General features: G+C 38.1%; 1 protein-coding gene across 1 annotated transcript in view; it reads left to right on the top strand.

Moving 5' to 3' along the window:
- The window catches only part of ALMS1 (ALMS1 centrosome and basal body associated protein), a 197,964-nt gene that overhangs the window by 122,332 nt on the left and 54,662 nt on the right, over positions 1-20,970 (top strand). The window contains exons 13-15 of the mRNA XM_059405835.1: positions 2,505-2,630; positions 15,952-16,122; positions 19,586-19,723. Coding sequence (XP_059261818.1) covers positions 2,505-2,630; positions 15,952-16,122; positions 19,586-19,723 — 435 coding nt within the window. The remainder of the gene's footprint in view (positions 1-2,504; positions 2,631-15,951; positions 16,123-19,585; positions 19,724-20,970) is intronic.

Genomic DNA, 20,970 nt, shown 5'->3' with positions numbered 1-20,970 from the left:
GGACATTGGGGAGGGTATGTGCTTTGGTGAGTGCTATGAAGTGTGTAAACCTGGCGATTCACAGACCTGTACCCCTGGGGATAAAAATATGTTTATAAAAAATTTAAAAAAAAAACCTATGGATGTCTGGTTTCAGGCCAGCAGATGAAGTATTGCCATTTTGTATTATATTAAATGTTAACATACTGTAATAAATAGATGAAAATATGTAATAGTACAAGCACAATACCAGTCTGTTGCTTATAAATCAATGACGAGGAACCCAGGTTGACTGTGGCCCTGCTGTCTTTAAAACACAGAATCCATAATTTCCTTGTATTCACCATCACAGTCAACTAGAAGGGACCCAAAAAAGCATGGAGAACCCCATGTCCTAGGCCTGGAAGTGGCTCAGATCACTTTCTTCTAGCTAGGAAATGGTTTAGCTATGATTTTGAGGATAAAGAAGTAGATTTTGATGAACAGCTGGTGACCTCAACCCTAAGGTCTACATTTAGAGTGTTCATGTGCTGTGAGAGTGGTAGTACGTGGTATTTATACTATATAACATTCAAAATAGAGCATTTTATTTTCTTTTTCAGACCAATAGCAGGAAAATTAATAATTAAGTTCCCATTCTTCCTTCAAATGAGAGTTAAATTACTAACTTAAGTTTAATAGTTTGCACAAAGTCTTCTCAAAATATTTAAGTTTTCCTCCTTATGCAAAAAGGTCTGTAGATAAAGATGGGGTATGCCTAAATATATAAAGAAAATTTCTTGATTCACCATATAACTTTGACTGAATTTAATTTAAACAAGTACACTTGTATGTTAAGATGGTTATAATTCTTACACATTTTTATGGTGAAAAAAAATACCCCCAAATCTACAGTTTAATAAATATCACCAAGAACACCCTTGTATATCAGTTACCTAATGCCACAATGATACTGTGAAACAACCTCCCAAATATGGGCTTTGTAACAATAAACATTTGCTTTTTCCACTCATGGGTTTTGTGAATCAGAGTTTGGCTTCAGGCTACAGAAATGGCTTAGGTCTGTACGCTAAGCCTTGTTCTGAAACCCCAGCTAGTGGAACAATGTCTGTCCTGGGTTATATTGTTCTTATGGTGATGCCAGAAGCATAAGAGGGGAAATGAAAATATGTTTTAAACCCCTACATCAAATGCATCTATTTATATAGAGGCCATAATTTATGTTTTCATCTTGGCATACAGGATCTAGGAGAAAGGATTCCTATAAAGGATGAATGTCATTTGGCCTACTGATAAAATAGTGTTTTTAATACTGTGTATTTAAAAGTAAAATTTTATGGGTTTTTTTTTTTTTTTTAAGATTTTATTTATTTATTTGTCAGAGAGAGAGCACACAAGCCGTCAAAGTGGCAGGTAGAAGCGGAGAGAGAAGCAGGCTCCCTGCCGAGGAAGGAGCCCAATGCTGGACTTGATTCCCGGATCCTGGGATCATGATCTGAGCTGAAGGCAGCGGCTTAATTGACTGAGCCACCCAGGCATCCCTTGTGGGATTTTTTTGTATGAAAACATTTTAACTTACAAAGAATAATATGTTAAACACATGACTGTGCTCAATACATAAATTACCAAATTCAGAATAATATATGTATATTTTTGTTTCTATTTTCCAAGTTTTTGAAGAAATAAATTTTATAGTTGAATTTTCTTCTTTATCCTTCTCTAATCTTTTTTTTTCTTTCTTAAGAATAACCATTATTTGCTGTGTAGTCACTTCTTTCCCCATAAGCAGCCAGGCCAAAGTAACCTTAAAACTATTGCATCCAAACAAAGTTGTCAGGAGTTTTGAAAAGCCACTTCTCTGTCTCAGAATTCTCCAGCTCTGCATGACAGCCATTCTTGCTCTTGGTCCATTGTAATTCTACCCACTTGTTATTACTTATTTTTTTTGTAGCCTTTCACCTAACTGGTGAATATAACCATCATTATCAAACATTATATACACTGGTAGAGAAAGAAAATTAATAAATCAATATTCCTACAGTGACTACAGTAATGACCAAATAGAAGTGGAGGCAATAGCCTATTTTTTCTGTTTAAAATTTCCCCTCCTCTCTACACTTTTTTGTTTCCCTTGACTTCACAGAGACAAAACCATATATATATATAATATATATATATATAAATCTCCTCTATGATAATCAAATTATTACTTTGTTACATATACCTCCTTCCTCTAGAATGCTAGCTCTTCTTGAAAGCAGAGATATTTTTCTGTTTTAGTTCACTGATATATCCTAAGACTTTTTTTTAAAGTTTATTTATTTAAATAATCTCTACACTCCCATGTGGAGCTTAGACTCACAAACCTGAGATCAAGAGTTACATGCTCTTCCGACTGAGCCAGCTAGGCACCCTGATCTTTCCCAAGAATCTTGTACACTGCTTGGCACATGAAAGGCACTCAGTATTATTCAGTGAATTAATAAATCTTTTCTTATTAATTTTTCTGATCTTTCTCTCTTTAGCCCAGCCTTCACTGTTGCCATATAAGCCTCCTGGTAGTACGAGGATGTACTATGTTCCACAATTGAAACAAATTCCTCCATCTCTGGATTCCAGATCAGATACCACCATTGAGAGCTCACACTCAGGTATTATGCATAAATTATTCAGAATTTTATTTTTTGAAATTTTACTTGTGGATTGGCTGGTTAATTCTAGAATGACATATGAAAGCTCAGTGACATAATCCTTTAGTGTGAAATATGGAGCTTTTTATGCCTCAGTCTCTAGTTCAAAGAAATGTGTTATTTGGTGAGATGTGTTATGTATATATAAACATTTAATAAGTATTTAATGAAAATTATATGGATAATTGTTTGTTTAGGTTAGTGGACTTTATTTCAGATGAAGGTTTCCAAGTTTTTTATGTTCACAGTGCCCTTTTGGTGATTTTTTTTTCTTATCATCATGTAGAATACATATGAACATAAGAAGTGTTTTTTTTAAGTGCTGTAAGTTATTAAGACATAAATACTTACTGTTTTGATCTAACAATTTAAACAAAAATATTAGGCATTTCCTTTTAGTTTTGTGTTTTGAAAGAAAATACTTTACTTTGTTCTTAAATAACTAGTTACTTACCAATGCAGTATGTGCAGCTGTTAGAACACTGTATAGCTTCTCAAACCTTGAGATGAAATTTTACACAATCATAGTTATTTGCTGCTTTTACTACAGAAACTGTCAAAAATCCAGCTTTGCAGAGATACAACAGCATTGAAAGGAATATGGTACTATCTGATACTGAAACTTTGAACTCCTTTGGGCCAGTAGCTTGTGCACTGTACTAGGTACCAGTTATCACTGTTGTTTCCGTGGAATCTTAAAATATCCCATAGCACCCCCTGTGAGATCATCACAGGGTAACTGCAGATTTAGAAAATGAATAGCACCCCATGCAGGAATTCAGTAAATAGTTTTTGTGGGGATTTTAAGATAAGAATACTGAGTTGGTGTGGTGTGGGGTTTTGGTTGATGCCATAACATTTAGGGTGGTCCACAGGAGATGACTTGTTTCAGTTTAGATACAATTTTTTTTCATGATTTATCAATAGATATCTTGATATGTGTAGAAATAGCACACAAATGAGAAATTTTCCCTAGTCTTAGGCAGACTTTTTTGTTGTTAACTTTAAGAGGACCAAGCAAGTACCTAGTTGTAACTAAGTTAAAGTGCCTGGTACAACTGCTTCTAATTCCCCACTGTGAAGCTACTGAAAAAAAGAACCATCAAAATGCTGATATTACCAAATGATAAGATTAATTATTAAGCCTATAACCAGGAACTAGAAGAAATTTCATGGCATGCAAGGCTATGATTTTATTTATTTATTTGGCAGAGAAGGGAACACAGGCAGGGGAAGCTGGAGAGGGAGAAACAGGCTTCCTGCTCATCAGGGAACCCAGTGCGGAACTTCATCCCAGGACCCTGGGATCATGACCTGAGCTGAAGGTAGAGGTTTAACGACTGAGCCACACAGGTGCCCCAAGGCTATGATTTTAAAAATACACTTAATGGGGTTTTATTCCTGGGTTGCAAGGATGGTTCAGTATTTACATGAATGCAATACATCACATTAATAAAAGATAATAACCATATGATCATTTTCAATAGATGCAGAGAAAGCATTTGATAAAGTACAACATCCATTCGCAATAAAAATCCTCAACAGAGTAGGTTTAGAGGGAGCATACCTCAACGTACTAAAGACCATGTGTGAAAAACCCACAGCTGATACCATCCTAAGTGGGGAAAAGCTGAGCTTTTCTTCTGGGGCAGGAACATGACAGGGATGTCCACTCTCTCCACTTTAATTCAGTGTAGTACTGGAAGTCCTAGCCACAGCAATCAGATGACTAAAAGAAATAAAAAACATTCAAATGAGCAAGGAAGGAGTCAAACTTTCAGTGTTTGCAGATGACATGATACTATATACAGAAATCCAAAAAACTGCTAGAACTGATAAATTCAGTAGAGTCACAGAATACAAAATCAACATACAGAAATCTGTTGCATTTCTATACAGCAGTAATGAAGTAAAAGAAAGAGAAAATAAGGAATCAGTCTCATTTACAGTTGCACCAAAAACAGTAAGATACCTAGCAATCAACCAAACCAAAGAGTTGAAAGACTTATACTCTGAAATTGAAGATGATGCAAAGAAATGGAAAGACATTCCATGCTCATGGACTGGAAGAACAAATACTATTAAAATGTCTATACTACCCAAAGCAAATTACACATTTAGTGCAATCCCTAACAAAATGCCAGTAGCATTTTTCACAGAGCTAACACAAGCAATTCTAAAATCTGTGTGGAACCAAAAAAGACTCCAGATAGCCAAAAAGCAACCTTGAAAAAGAAAAACAAAGCTGGAGACATCACAATTCCAGACTTCAAGTTATATTACAAAGCTAGAGTAGTTGAAACAGTATGGTACTGGCACGTAAATAACCACATAGATCAATGGAACAGAATAGAAAACCCAGAAATGAAGCCTCAATTACATTGTCAGTTAAACTTCAACAAAGCAGGAAAGGATATCCAATGGGAGAAAGACAGTCTCTTCAGTAAATGGTATTGGTAAAACTGGACAGTAACATGTGAAAGAATGAAACTGGAACACTTTCTTAAACCATATACAAAAATTAATTCAAAATAGATTAAAGACCTAAATGTGAAACATGAAACCATAAAAATCCTAGAACGGAATATAGGCAGTAAAGTAATTTTTTTGACATTAGCTATACCATCTTCTTTCTAGATATGTCTTGTGAGGCAAGGGAAACAAAATAAAAAATAAACTATTGGGACTATGTCAAAATACAAAGCTTCTGCCCAGGGAAGGAAACAATCACCAAAACTAAAAGGCAAACTATGGAATGGAAAAAGATATTTGTAGATGACATATCTGATAAAGAATTAGTATCCAAAGTATAAAGAACTTATAAAACTCAACCCTCAAAAATGAGTAATCCAACTAAAAATGGGTAAAAGACACAAATAGACATTTTTCCAAAGAGGATATGCAGATGACCAACAGACACATCAAAAGATGCTTAACATCACTGATCATCAGATAAATGCAAATCAAAACTACAATGAGGGACACCTGGGTGGCTCAGTTGGTTAAGCAGCTGCCTTCGGCTCGGGTCATGATCCCAGCGTCCTGGGATCGAGTCCCACATCGGGCTCCTTGCTCGGCAGGGAGCCTGCTTCTCCCTCTGCCTCTGTCTGCCTTTCTGTCTGCCTGTGCTCGCTCTCTCTCCCTCTCTCTCTCTGATAAATAAATAAAATCTTTAAAAAACAAACAAACAAACAAAAACTACAATGAGAGATCACCTCACACCTGTCAGAATAGCTAAAATCAACAGCAGGAAACAACAGGTATTCATGAGGATGTAGAGAAAGAGGAACCCTTGTGCACTTTTGATGGGAATGCCAACTGGTGCAGCCACTCTGGAAGACTGTATGGGGTTCATCAAAAAGTGAAAAATAGAACTATCCTATGACCCAGCAATGGTATGAATACCATTCTAGAGTTTTCACAATCACTGGGGCTTAACACCAGGAACTTCAAAAATAAACTGGCTCTGCTTTGGGATAGCCATAGGGCAATAGGAAATTGAGTCCCTGCTTTTAAAGGAACAGCACAACAGCCCTTCTGAGATACAGTATAGAAGCAGTAGTTTGGAAAAATGCCGAGAGTACATCAGAAGATCTATTTACCAATCTCAGGTATGCAGTAGGAGCAAGGATCTTTAGATTTCTCCAAGAACGAAAGAGCCAGTGCCATTTTTCTTCCCCATCCACAATCCCGCATATTTGCTGAAGAAGCATGAATGCTCTCCACCTAGCTTTGTTAATAGGATCCCCCACTCCCATGTTGTGCTCCCATGGATCTGCTACATCCAAACTGCTCTCAGTGGGAGTTCTCCCAAAGGTGCCAGGTCTTCTCCCACAAGCGTACCAACACATACCTAGCATTGCTAACAATGTGTCCTGCCCCCACATTCTCCTGAGAATTTGTTCCATCTGACCCACCCTTGGCAAGAGTCCATCGAAAGTAGCACCAGAAGCATGGTATTGTGCAAGTAGCCCCAATAGTGACCAGAACCACTCCAAGGTGATTCCCTCCCTGAGTAGAGATGAAGATAAATACCAGTTCACCTTTGGGCTGGGAGCAGACATCTGGTCTGACTACATGCCCTGCCCACCAACAAAAGCCTCTCAGGGAACAACACAAGGAGAGCACCCTGCAGTTCAGTGCAACTGCAGCTCCAGCAGACATCTGGTCATACCCAACTCAATCACAAGGCAGCCCCAGACTGGCCCATAACAGCATAGAGTCTAAACCTGCCCACTACAAGCAAAGAGACCGATTGCAGCTGACTGGACTGAAGGCAAACATGGCTAAATCCCAGTAGTAGGACCATGCAATACTTGGAGGAGTTACCCCTGAAGCGCCAGGTTCTGGCGAACAGGGGACATTGCACTGCATGGCACTACAGGACCTCTTCTTCATAAGGCCACTATCAAGACCAGGAGATATAGCTGACCTTTCTTTCTTTCTTTCTTTCTTTTAAGATTTTATTTATTTATTTATTTATTTGACAGAGAGACAGCGAGAGAGGGAATACAAGCAGGGGAAGTGGAAGAGGGAGAAGCAGGCTCCCCACTGAGTAGGGAGCCTGATTGCGGGGCTCAATCCCAGGCCCCTGGGATCACGACCTGAGCTGAAAGCAAACTCTCAATGAACTGAGCCACCCAGGCCCCCCGCAGCTGACTTTTCTAACACAGAGAAACAATTAGAAAAAGGGAGATAGAGGAATATGTCCCAAATGAAAGAAAAGGACAAAAATCACAGCAAGAGAGCTAAACAAAATGAAGATAAGCAATATGCCTGATAGAAAATATAAAGTAATGTTAATAAAGATAGTCACTGAACTTGAGAAAAGAGAGCCATATCTCAGTGAGATTCTCAACAAGGAGAAAATGTAAAAAAAAAAGAATCATTGATGAACTCAATAACAAATTAAAAATACACTAGAGAGAGAAAAAAAAATAGACTACAGAAAAAATAGTAGACTAGAGAACACAGAAGAATGGATCAGTGAGCAGTGGAACACAGAGTAATAGAAAGCAATCAAGCTGAACAGAAGATAGAAAAAACAGTGATAATAGGAGGTTAGGGGAACTTGATGATGCTAATAAGCATGACACTCATATTATAGGGCTCTCAGAAGAAAAAGGGAGCAGAAAATTAATTCAAAGAAATAGCTGAAAACTTACCACATCTGGGGAAAAAAACAGATATCCAGATCCAGATTGTAAATGTGAGAAATAAATGAAGCAAAATATGTATTTAGTGCGGAAATTGTTATAATTGAAGGATTTATAGACCCAAGTGCGTAGTTTTCAAGCAATATGGCAACAGAGAGATTTTCACAAATACATAGGAACTCAAAGCATACTCTGCCTTCATACTTTTTTTTTATTGGGTTTTAAATTTTAATTCCAGTGTAGTTAACACACAGTGTTATATTAGTTTCAGGAGTAAAACATAGTAATTCAACAATTCTGTACATCATTATTTAGTGCTCATCATCTTAATCCCCTTCACTTACTTCACCGAACACCCCCAACCCATCTCCCCTCTGATATGCTTTATTTTAAATGAGTAACCTCCGTTAAAGTTATTTTTTTTCATCAAGAACACTTTTTTACTTGAAGCATACTTCAGAATACATGGTTCTAAAATATCTATATAACATATTCCACCCAAGAAAAACAGAATACACATTTTCTTTAAATACACACAGAAAAATTCCCTGGTTAAATCACTTGAAAAGAAATATAACAAATATTACAGATTTAAGATGACTGAAATATACCAAGTGTATTTTCCAGCCATGATGTTATAAAACTAAATATCAACAATAAAACAAAGCTGGAAATCTACAATATAAATATGAAATATTGAATATGTAAGTATTAACACCCTATGCCCCATAGCAGTGGGCCAATATTAATAAATATTAACACCCTATTTGGCCAATTATTTATTAACCAATGTTAATAAATATTAACACCCAATTTGACTCTATAGCATTGGGCCAAATAAGAAATCAAATGCAAATCAAAATATGTCTCAAGACAAAAGAAAAAGAAAACACAACATTCCAAAACCAATGGGATGCAGCAAAAGCAGATGTTAGAGTGAAATTTATGTCATAAATGCTTGTGACGTTAAGGGGAAAAGATTAACATCACACCCCAAGGAACTAGAAAAAGAATAAATGTAGCTGCAATTTAGTAGAGGGAGGAAACAACAAAGAAAAATCAGAGATAATTAAAATAGAGACCAGAATAAACAATCACATAATGTTGAAAGTTATGACCAGATTTTCAAAAATATGTAAATGAATAACAAAATGGGCAATGCTTTAACTACATCAACTAAGGTGGGGGGGGGGGGGGGAAGAAAAGTCCCGAAAACCAGAATGAGAAATGGAAGAGAAAACAATAGATAACCACAGAAATACAGTGTGAAAACAGATTATTTTAAATAATTATATACTAACAAATCAGATAACTTAGAAATATACAACCAGATAACTTCTAATAATGCACGAATTACCAAGATTGCATCGTGAATCTTGAATCCCAAAAGTAGGAAATCTTAGACCAATAATAAGCATGAGAGTTACATTAGGAGTCAAAACTCTCCCAGCACAGAAAAGCCCAAGACCCCATGGTTTCATTGGTGAATTCTATCAAACATTAAGAAAAAATAAAAATGACAATCTTATCAAAATCTTAAAATAATAGAGGAGAGGGAACACATTCAAAATCATTCCATGAGTCCAGTACTACCTTGATACCAAAGCAGGATAAAAACAGTATAAGAACAAAAAAGTCTAGTATGTCCAATATAAGTATTGTTGCTCCAACTTTTTTTTTGACATCCATTTGCCTATTAAGGGTTTCTCCACCCCCTCACTTTAATTTAGCTGGTGTTTTTAGGTCTAAAATGAGTCTCTTTGTAGGAAGCCTTCATACTTTCTTAAAAAATTAATTTGAAGACTCATCCACCTGAAGAGGTGGCTCTAAATGAAGAGCTCCAGAAAGAGTAATGAAGCAGTGGTGAACTTTGAAGCCACGTTAACATAACACTCACCTAAATAGAAATTTTAGTTACAAGACGAACAAAAAATGTCAAAAGTTAATTTTGGAATGAAAAACATGAGAACAAAACACAGTTTAATTATATCCTTTGTGTTTGATAGAAAAGACCAAAGAAGTCTTATTTTATTCATGATTTGGTGATCAGATAGATTAAAGAAGTTCTTATGGGGCGCCTGGGTGGCTTAGTGGGTTGGTTAGAGCCTCTGCCTTGGGCTCAGGTCATGATCCCAGGGTCCTGGGATCGAGCCCCACATGGGGCTCTCTGTTCAGTGGGGAGCCTGCTTCCCCCCACCCCCCGGCTGCCTCTCTGCCTACTTGTGTTCTCTGTCAAATAAATAAATAAAATCTTTAAAAAAATAAGAAGTTCTGGGACGCCTGGGTGGCTCAGTTGGTTAAGCCGCTGCCTTCGGCTCAGGTCATGATTCCAAGGTCCTGGGATCGAGTCCCACATCGGGCTCCTTGCTCGGCGGGGAGCCTGCTTCTCTCGCTGCCTCTGCCTGCCTCTCTACCTGCTTGTGTGTACTCTCTCTCTATCTCTGGCAAATAAATAAAAAAAATCTTAAAAAAAAATAAAAATAAAAGAATAAGAAGTTCTTATAAAACTAATACATTATCAGAAGCACAGGCAACAAAAGAAAGAAATTGGAATTTATGAGAAGTTAAAACTTTTGTGTATCAAAAATCTATCAACAGGGTAAAAAGGTAATTCACAGAATTAGAGCAAAATGCAATCATGTATCTGATAGGGGATTAATATTCATTATATATGAAGAACTCTTAATAACTCAACAACAGCCAACAGTCTTATTTTAAAATGGGCACAGGATCCGAATAAATGTTTTTCCAATACAGATACACAAATGGCAAAAAAAAGCCATTAAAAAGATGCTGTACATTATTAGTCATAGAGGAAAGGCAAGTCGAAACCACAGTGAGATACCATTCCATATCCAGTAGGAGGGCTGATATCAAACAAAATAACAAGGCTTGGTCAGGGGGAGAAATTGCAACCCATGTGTATTGCTGGTGGGAATTTAAAAGGATGTAGCCACTACAGAGAGTATTGTGGTACCTGAAAAAGTCAAACATAGAGAAGTACCTGGGTAGCTCAGTCGGTTAAGTGTCGGACTCTTGATTTTGGCCCAGGTCATGATCTCGGGGTCATGAGATCGAGCCCGGCAACAGGCTCCCTGCTGGGCATGGAGCCTGCTTAAGGTTCTCTCTCTCCTCTCTCCTCTTTCCCCCACTGTGCACATGCTCTCTCTCTCAAAAACAAACAAACAAACAAACAAAACATTAAAAATGTTTAACATGGAATTACTATATGAGCTAACATATACCCAAAAGAATTGAACGCCGCAGGGATTTGAATAAATGTTTGTGTGCTCATGTTCATAGCAACATTATTCACAATAGCCAAATGTGGATACAACTCAAATGTCTATCAGCTGATGAATAAATACATAAAATGTGATACATATATGCAGTGGGATATTATTCAGCTTTAAAAAGGGTGAAATTTGGCACATGCTACATTGTTGATGAACACTGAAGATACTGTGCTAAGTGAGTAAGCTAATCACAAAGGGACAAATATTCTAAGATTTTACTTAAATGAGGTACCTAGAGTAGTCAAATTCATAGAGACAAAGTAGGACAGTGGTTATCAAGGGTTGAGGGGAGGAGGAAAAGGGAATTACCATTTAATAGTTACAGTTTTGGTTTGTGAAAATGTGTGAATTCCGGAGATGCATGATATGATCGTTGCACATCAGTGTAAATGTACTTAAAACCACTGAACTATACACTTAAAAATGGTTACAGTGGCAAAATTTATGTATATTTTACCTCAATAAAAAAATGCTAAAAAAGATACTACTGGAAAAACACTAATTGAATTTTTTTTAAGATTTTATTTGTTTGAAAGACAATGAGAAAGAGCACAAGAGAAGGGAGAGTCAGAGGGAGAACCAGACTCCCCGCTGAGCAGGGAGCCCGACAGAAGACGGGGACCCAGGACTCCGTTCTGGGACTCTGGGATCATGACCAAGCCGAAGGCAGTTGCCCAACCAACTGAGCCACGCAGATGCCCCTCTAATAGAATTTTTAAACTGGATATCTATTTTCCAGATTACTGTTGAGTGTATAAAATTTGCAAAATAACAGAACAAGAACAGAAGGGACGCCTGGGTGGCTCAGGTGGTTGACTGTCTGCCTTCAGCTCAGGTTATGATCCCAGGGTCCTGGGATTGAGTCCCACATCAGGCTCAGTGGGGCACCTGCTTCTTTCTCCACTAGCCACTCCCCCTGATTGTGTACTAGCTTGCTTGCTCTCTCTGACAAATAAATAAAGGGCGCCTGGGTGGCTCAGTGGATTAAGCCTCTGTCTTCAGCTCAGGTCATGATCTTGGGGTCCTGGGATCAAGTCCTGCATCAGGCTCTCTGCTCAGCAGGGAGCCTGCTTCCCCCTCTTTCTCTGCCTGCCTCTCTGCCTACTGGTGATTTCTCTCTGTGTGTCAAATAAATAAATAAAATCTTTAAATAAATAAATAAATAAAACCCCCCCCCCCCCCAAAAAAAAGCAGGAAACAAACTTTAAGATAGCATAAACTCAAATGAATAGATTATAATGAAATCTTTTTAGCTACGACAAATTTAGCATACATTGGCATTTTGTCATACATGTGTTTAACTTAAGCATGTTTAAATACATATATTTAACAAAAAAGAGAAAGCGCATGTCTTTCAGCACAGACATATGCTAAAAGGGCAAGAGTTGGGATGCCCTCAGTGGCATGGTCAGTGGACCGTGCAACTCTTGATTTCTGGGTTGTGGGTTCAAGCCCCAGGTTGGGTGTAGAGATTACTTAAAAATAAAATCTTTAGAAAGGTACAAGAGTTGTGTGTAATCTGTATACTCTGTGAACATACTGTGATGGATTTGAAATGGGTGGTGGGAAACCTCTCTTCTCAAACTTTACTGTCCTCATTTTCCTTTTATAATAGTTTAAACAGCTTATCTTGATTCCCTGAGAATGATTCTAGACCTAAAGTGTCTTTTTGTTATAACATGGCTTCTAAACATAAGCCACGTTCTTCATCAGGTGCTCAGAAACAGGCGCAGTGATTCGCTGCGAGCCAAAGGGAGAAAGTACTCTCTGGTGGAGTTGTTAAGCCAATAGGATGTCAGTTTCAACATGGTACCTTCTTAAGGAACCTTCGTAGGGGGGCACCTGGGTGGCTCAGTGGGTTAAAGCCTCTGTCTTCAGCTCAGGGCATGATCCCAGGGTCCTGGGATCGAGCCCCGTGTTGGGCTCTCTGCTCCGCGGGGAGCCTTCTTCCTCCTTTCTCTGCCTGCCTCTCTGCCTACTTGTGATTTCTCTCTCTCTGTCAAATAAATAAAATCTTTAAAAAAAAAAAAAAAAAAGGAACCTTAGTGGGGTAATTTCAGTGCTGTATGGTTTTTCATTTTATATGCTGACTTTAAACTCTAGATTCCATGTAAAATTTATCTTGAATTGAGTGTGGGGGAAAAACCAGATAGGAAACTACATACGTTGCATTCCCTGTGTATATTTATTCCAAAGCATATAAAACCAAAGTTTGGTTGTTTTGTTTTTCTTAAGGTGACAAAAGCTTTCAGTTCATGTTCATTGTTTCTTCAACCCAAAAGTATTAAAGCTCTTACTGTGTTCCTGGCAGATGCTACACTAGGTGCTACATTTACAGAGGCAAAATAAACATGGTCCCAAGTTTATGGAGTATGTGGAATGTTGTTACAGATAGTAAACAAATAGACCCCAAATAAGTACATAATTACAAATGGTAAGTGTTAATAAAATAAAGTAGATTTGGATGAGAATAATAAGAGTACCCAGTTTAGTTTTAGGAGCTCCTGAAGGCCTTTCCAAGGAAAAAAAATTTTGAGATGAGGTCAGTAAGATAAAGGTGGGTTAGGTAGGCAAAGAGTAGAGAGTGACAGAATGGGCACAGCTCCTGAAACGGGAAAGAGCTTGATGTATTTGACAAATGTGCAGTATGGTTGGAGCAGAATGGTGGCTAGATACGGTTAGATGGGTAGGCCCAAGATCATTTAATGTCTTGTAAACCATACTAAAACATTTGTATTTTATTCTAGTAGGCAACTGTGGTTTCATTTACATTTGCAAAATTTATCTGGCTGTGAGATGGAGAACTACTTCATAGGTGGAAAGGAGGGGAGCCAAGGTGAGGAGGACTCTAGAAGTGTGGAGGCGAGGACACCAGTTAGTCAGAAGGCTCTTGACCATAAACAGAGTTGATTTACACATTTAAGGTTATATGCAAGGGTGCCACATAAAAGGTTGTATTACTAACATCATAGAGATATATGCTGTTTTTTATGAAAATACATAGGTGAGGGGGCGCCTGGGTGGCTCAGTGGGTTAAGCCGCTGCCTTCGGCTCAGGTCATGATCTCAGGGTCCTGGGATCGAGTCCCACATCGGGCTCTCTGCTCGGCGGGGAGCCTGCTTCCCTTCCTCTCTCTCTCTGCCTGCCTATCTGTCTACTTGTGATCGCTCTCTGTCAAGTAAATAAATAAAAAAATCTTAAAAAAAAAAAATACATAGGTGAGTATGAAGGTTCCAGATCTCCAGCTAGAGTTCTTCTTGCCCCAAACAAAAATCTATACTTAGAAGTCCCACAGTTGTGCTTGGATGAGGCAAAATAAGTACGCATACACTTGTTGGCATTCACACATCCATTTGGCTAGACGGGCTTTCAGTTGCCCCTCAGCTCCACAGACTTGCTTCTCTTGCTATCCACCACTATTCTCAGGGACTTTCTGTTCCCCATCTGACTGTGAACCTGACATACTCCCCTCTCTTGGAGAACAAAGTGGGGTGATGGTGAAGAGCATGCATGTGCTGGTTGCTGGTGGAGTGTGTTCTCTGGTATCTGGAAGTATTTGTGAGGAGAATGATCCCTGTGTACAGTTGTTATGTTGTACCATAATATATAATATCTTAATTTGTTTAATTAAGAAAGGGACACCTTTTTCTAATTTCTTCAAAAGATGCTGTAAGGACTAGCTGTGTCTTAAATGCTAGAATCTGAAGCTCAAAAGAAAGATCTCAGCCAGAGATACGTATTTGTTGGTCATCAGCATATAGATAGATAGTGTTCAATCCATTGGTAATTGATGAGTCTACTCAGGAAGTCAAAAGAGTTCTGACCCCTGGAGGAGCTCCTGCACTGAGAGATTTGGTAGAAGGAGAGATACTAAGGGTTTGCCAGAGAGATAGGGAGCAAATAAGAGAAAGTGATGCCACAGCAGCTGACGAAAAGCCCAATTTAATCTGTACATATGACCGAGCAGGCTTAGTAGGATCCTTGCAATCTGTCTAAAAAAGTCCTTCATGACTCACGTACACTGGCACTGTACTAATGAGACTGATACTGAGCTTTTATTGCCATACATAGTTTAGGTGCTCAGAAATGTTCTTCACCTCTTTTTTATGGCATGGATAAACTTTTCTTACCAGTAGATTTAGGAATATTGAAATGTGTTTCAAAAGAAGGTAAAATTACTTTCCAATCTTGTATTTCTTTATCACATTACTTTTCTTTCAGTGTTATGTATCTTATATTATTATCAGATTAATCTTCTAAAACATGGCTGATTATATTTTCCCTTTATTAAAAATTTTTTAATGATGTTACATTTCATGTACAATAAAATTTGTGCTCTATAGCTTGGGATTCCATGCTCTGTGGAATTTTGCCCCAAACAATTATTTTTTCATATTTCCCACCACTTTCTTTAATGTGTTCTATGGTCTGGCTGCTGTTCTTACATACTTTTTGCTTTCCTGTTTCTCTGTCTTTGTTCATGCTTCATCTCTTCCTAAAATGTCTGTCTTCCTCTGCATAGTTCAAAAAGCCTACTTATTTTCCAGGTTACAGTCTATAATCTTTTTTCTTTGAAAGCCTTCCTGAACTGGAAATTACCTTTCTTCGGAGCTGATACTCTATATTTTCTGTCATTAGCTTCTCCACTATGTATTGTTGCAGTTTATTATACATGTCTGACAGCTTCAATTTAACTGACATCGCCTTCTGGTCACATTACAACACTCCTATTGTCGTACCTTTTTAATAGAAGCAGTTTAAGAGGCAAACTTTTTGTCTTTCTTCAACTTCAACTTATATTAATTGTACTACTTTCCCACTTTTCTGTAGGGTCCAATGATGCCATTGCTCCAGACTTCCCCGCGGAGGTGCTAGGCACAAGGGATGACGACCTACCAGTCACTGATAACCTTAAACATAAAGAGGGGATCTACAGTAAGAGGGCGGTGGCTAAGACAGCCTTGCCACTGGGGACAAAACCTCCTCAGAAAGATAATGCAGGTAACTGAATTGGCTTTGTATATTTTGTGGCCTTTTTTACCCCTGGTTATTGAGAATGTTGTCTAATCTTTATCTTATTTCTGGTGTTACACAAGCTTTTCTCTTAGCTATTTCATTGGTTGTAAACAAGGTAAAATATTTATAAAATCTTCTAAAATACTTAACAGGTTTCTTAGACCTATTTATTTTCACTGTGGGAAATAAAATATACTGCAACTTTTGACGTGAAATAATATCGTCAGATATGTTTTAGAAACAAATCTAGAAAATCTTGATTAAATTTGCTTCATGAATTTATCTGATGGTACAAACTAATATTTTCGTAGATTGGATTTTGCAAGAAAGTATATGGTTCACGTGGTATTTTTAATTTTCTTTGCATTTTGCTGCCAACATTTGAAAATAAGATTTTGTACTTCCCTTGAAAATCAGAATATCTGGTTGTGCTCAGCTTGCATTCCCCCATGACAGTAACCACCTGCCCCTGATGCATGGGTCTTCCCTGCAGAGAAGATGTACATTCTTGTGTTTGCTTCAAGTCCCCATACTTCTCAGAGCCAGTCTGCTTCATTCATCTACCTTACCTGTCTGGTCACTAGGGGCATTTGAGCTTTCAACCCTATCCCCAGATATAGGCCCCACTGTTTTATGAAACTTTTTAATCTTTAGAGACCTGCTTGGGTTTTTTTTTCCTCTACGTCCCTGACATTGTACTCCCCTAGCTGACACATGATTGTATTTATTAAAGGGAGACTCCAGGGGCACCTGGGTGGCTTAGTGGGTTAAAACCTCTGCCTTCAGCTCCAATCATGATCCGAGGATCCTGGGATCAAGCCCCACATCAGGCTCTCTGCTCAGCGGGGAGCCTGCTTCCTCCTCTCTCTCTCCCTGCCTCTCTGCCTACTTGTGATCTCTGTCTGTCAAATAAATAAATAAAATCTTTTAAAAGGTGGTGGGGGGGACTCCAGTGGCCACTGAAAATTCTACATGTATAATTGCCTCTGTTGCTTTATTGCATTTACTGTTTTTAGTTCCTGTGCATGGCTGTTAGCTAAATAGGTGCTGCTGATTCCAGGGCAATTTTTAAAGCATAGGTTAACTCTGTGTTCCAGTCTGGGTTCTATTGTTGATTAATACATGCAATAAAGCAAAAAAAATTCGGAAACATCCTTGGAATTGATAAACTCTAAATTCAACATAAAAGTTGCTACTGAGAAGACAGAGAGCCTTTACACAGGGAATCATATCTGTAATGTTTTATTTCTTAAGCTCTTTGATAGATACATTATATCTTTAGTAATCTCAATTGCTTTTCTGATTTTTTTGTTGAAAAATATTCATACTTAGGAAGAGCTGAACCTCTTTTTTACCCATTGTGAAAACATAAACATTGTTAACTATTATCCTAGTTGCTTTATTGGTGACTTTTTTTTTAAGATCTTTTTTTTTTTTTAATTTATTTATTTGACAGACAGAGATCACAAGGAGGCAGAGAGGCAGGCAGAAAAAGAGAAGGAAGCAGGCTCCCTGCTGAGGAGAAAGCCTGATGTGAGCTCCGATCCCAGGACCCCAGGATCATGACCTGAGCGGAAGGCAGAGGCTTTAACCCACTGAGCCACCCAGGCGTCCCTGTTGGTGACTTTTTAATATACTTAGTAACATATTATTTTACACCTGAGTTTTCTCATATAAGAAAGAAAAGAGCTGTTTTTTAAAAAAAACCAATAAGGTGGATAAATCTCTGGCAAATATGACCAAGAAAAACAGAAAAAGTGGAAAATATAAAGCAGTTTTAAAAGGATATAATTTCAGGAGGTTTCTGAAGTCACAAGAATATTATACATAAATTTTTGATGGTACAGATGCTTTTTTAGGATGATATGAAATATCAAAATTGGCTCAAGAAGTGACAAAAACTTTGAATAAACCAAAGAACTCAAAAGAGTTATTCACATCCCTTTTTTTTACTTTGAAAAAGACAATTGATTTTTTTTTTTTAACTGTTGTGTCAAACCAGTAAAGAACAGTGGTATGTTAGGCTAGAATTAACATGTTAGGAGATTACAGATGTTGGAAAGGATGTGAAGAAAGGAGACCCTCCCCACCCCCCCATACTGTTGATGGGAATGCAAGCTGGTGCAGCTACTCTGGAAAACAATACGGAGGTTCCTCAAAAAGTTGAAAGTAGAGCTACTCTACAATCCAGCAATTGTACTACTGGGTATTTACTCCAAAGATACAAATGTAAAGGGACGCCTGGGTCGCTCAGTCCATTAAGCAGCTGCTTCGGTTCAGGTCATGATCCCAGGGTCCTGGGATCAAGCCCCAAATCTGGCTCCTTGCTCAGTGGGGAGCCTGCTTCTCTCTCTCCCTCTGTCTGCCTCCCTCAAATAAATAAATAAAATCTTTAAAAGAAAAAAAAGAAAGAAATGTAGTGATCCGAAGGGGCACCTGCACTCCAGTGTTTATAGCAATAGTGTCCACAATAGCCAAACTGTGGAAAGAGCCCAGATGTCCATCGACAGATGAATGGATAAAGAAGATGTGGTACATAGAGAGAGAATGAAATATTACTCAGCCATTAAAATAATGAAATCTTGGGACGCTTGGGTGGCTCAGTTGGTTAAGCAACTGCCTTCGGCTCAGGTCATGATCCCAACGTCCTGGGATCGAGTCCCACATCGGGCTCCTTGCTCCGCAGGGAGCCTGCTTCTCCCTCTGACTCTGCCTTCCACTGTGTCTGCCTGTGCTCGCTCTCACTCCCTCTCTCTCTGACAAATAAATAAATCTTTAAAAAAAAAAAATAATGAAATCTTGCCACTTGCAAGAGCGTGGATGGAACTAGAGGGTATTATGCTAAGAGAAATAAGTCAGAGAAAGATAGTTACCATATGATCTTATCATATGATCTCATATGTGGAATTTAAGAAACAAAACAGAGGATCATAGGAGAAGAGAGGAGAAAATAAAACAAGATGAAACTAGAGAGGAAGATAAGCCATAAGAGAGACTCTTAAATCATAAGAAACAAACTGAGGATTGCTGGAGGGGGTAGGGGGTGGGGGGAGGGGATAATTGGGTGATGGGCATTAAGGAGGGCATGTGATGTAATGAGCACTGGGTGTTATCTAAGACTGATGAATCATAGGCCTGTACCTCTGAAATCAGTAATACATTGTTTGTTAATTAATTGAATTTAAATTTAAAAATAAAGTGGTATTTTATTTAAACCATCATTGTACACAGAAAAATAGGAAGAGCTTTCCAATTTATGTTGTAAACCCATCATAATTGTCGCAACTTAAAAGCTGTGATGGGGCCTAAGAGGTGCTTTTTTTTCTTAATATATAAAGAGGTTTGGGGTTTTGTTTGGACTTTTTGGTGGGGGTTGGTGGCAGTTACTTGCCTATTGTGTTTATTGTCCTTTCCTTCTCTATGGAATTGTGTGATGTCATTATTACAGATGCCCAAGTTCAAGTTTCCATCATTGGGGACGAGGACATTTCAGATAAAAACCAGAAAAAGGAGATATACAATAAAAATACAGTGACTCAGCCTGCCCAACCTGAAGAAAAAGAACCCTTGCAGAAAACCACTGAAGGTAACTGAAGTGGATTATCTGTGTATTATTTTATTCTGGCCTTCTAAAATGAGTAGAAACAGAAAAGTATTTTCTGTTCCCTTACTGTCTTCAGCCTTTCACTGTCTTGCTCATATGTGAAATAGGATATTAGTTGCAATGGTTTTGGTATAGATTGGCAGGTAAAACTAACATTTTTAAAGCTCTTTAAGACATTTCTGGACAACTTTGTGACACAAGTTAATTAACACAACTAATCTTATTGCCAGAAATTCACATAATGGACTTTACTGATAAAAAATTCAGTTCCGGGGCACCTGGGTGGCTCAGTGGGTTAAAGCCTCTGCCTTCAGCTCAGGTCATGATCCCAGGGTCCTGGGATTGAGCCCCGCATCAGGCTCTCAGCTTCGCGGGGAGCCTGCTTACTCTTTCTCTGCCTGCCTCTCTGCCTACTTATGATCTCTGTCAAATAAATAAATAAAACTAAAAAAAAAAAAAGAAAGAAAGAAAGAAAGAAAAAATCAATTCCACAAGATGCTTACTCTTTTTTTTTTTAAGATTTTATTTATTTATTTATTTGACACAGAGAGAGAGAGATCACAAATAGACAAAGAGTGAGGGGAAGCAGGCTCCCCACCGAGCAGAGAGCCCAATGTGGGACTCCGTCCCAGGACCCTGAGATCATCACCTGAGCCGAAGGCAGAGGCTTAACCCACTTAGCCACCCAGGCGTCCCAGATGCTTACTCTTTGATACTGTTGTTGTACATAAACCTTTTTCTCTAGGAATTCAGCTTGTTTACTTCTTAAGTACCTATCCAGTTAATATACTTCCGTGGGATTATGCTAATTTAAAAAAGACTATAATAACATGTTAAAGTTAGGATTTGTTAAAAAAAATAGGATTTGTTTTGGTTCTGAGAGATGAAAATAAAAACAAAGTAACATTGTCTTAAAGAGGACAGGAAATTATTTCTCTTTCTTGTAAAAATCCAGGTGTAGACGTCAGTGTATCAAGGAACAAAGCTCTTTCTCTCCTCTTGCTCCAACATTTTTAGCCTCCATTCTCCTGCAGTAGCAATTAGGCCTGTATTCCAGCCAGCAGAAAGGAAGAAAGGGACAGAAAAAAGTATATTCCTTCTTTAAATACTTCTCAAAAGTTACATGTACCATTCCTCTTCCATTCTATTGGCCAGACTTAGTCACATGTTCATACTAAGCTATGTTGCCAAAAGGCTGGGAAATACATTTATTCTGATAACCATATGCC

Source organism: Mustela nigripes, chromosome 7, assembly GCF_022355385.1.
Source record: "Mustela nigripes isolate SB6536 chromosome 7, MUSNIG.SB6536, whole genome shotgun sequence".
Lineage (NCBI taxonomy): Eukaryota > Metazoa > Chordata > Mammalia > Carnivora > Mustelidae > Mustela > Mustela nigripes.
The sequence above is the reverse complement of the archived record's forward strand: the minus strand, read 5'-3'. Positions and strand labels throughout refer to the sequence as shown.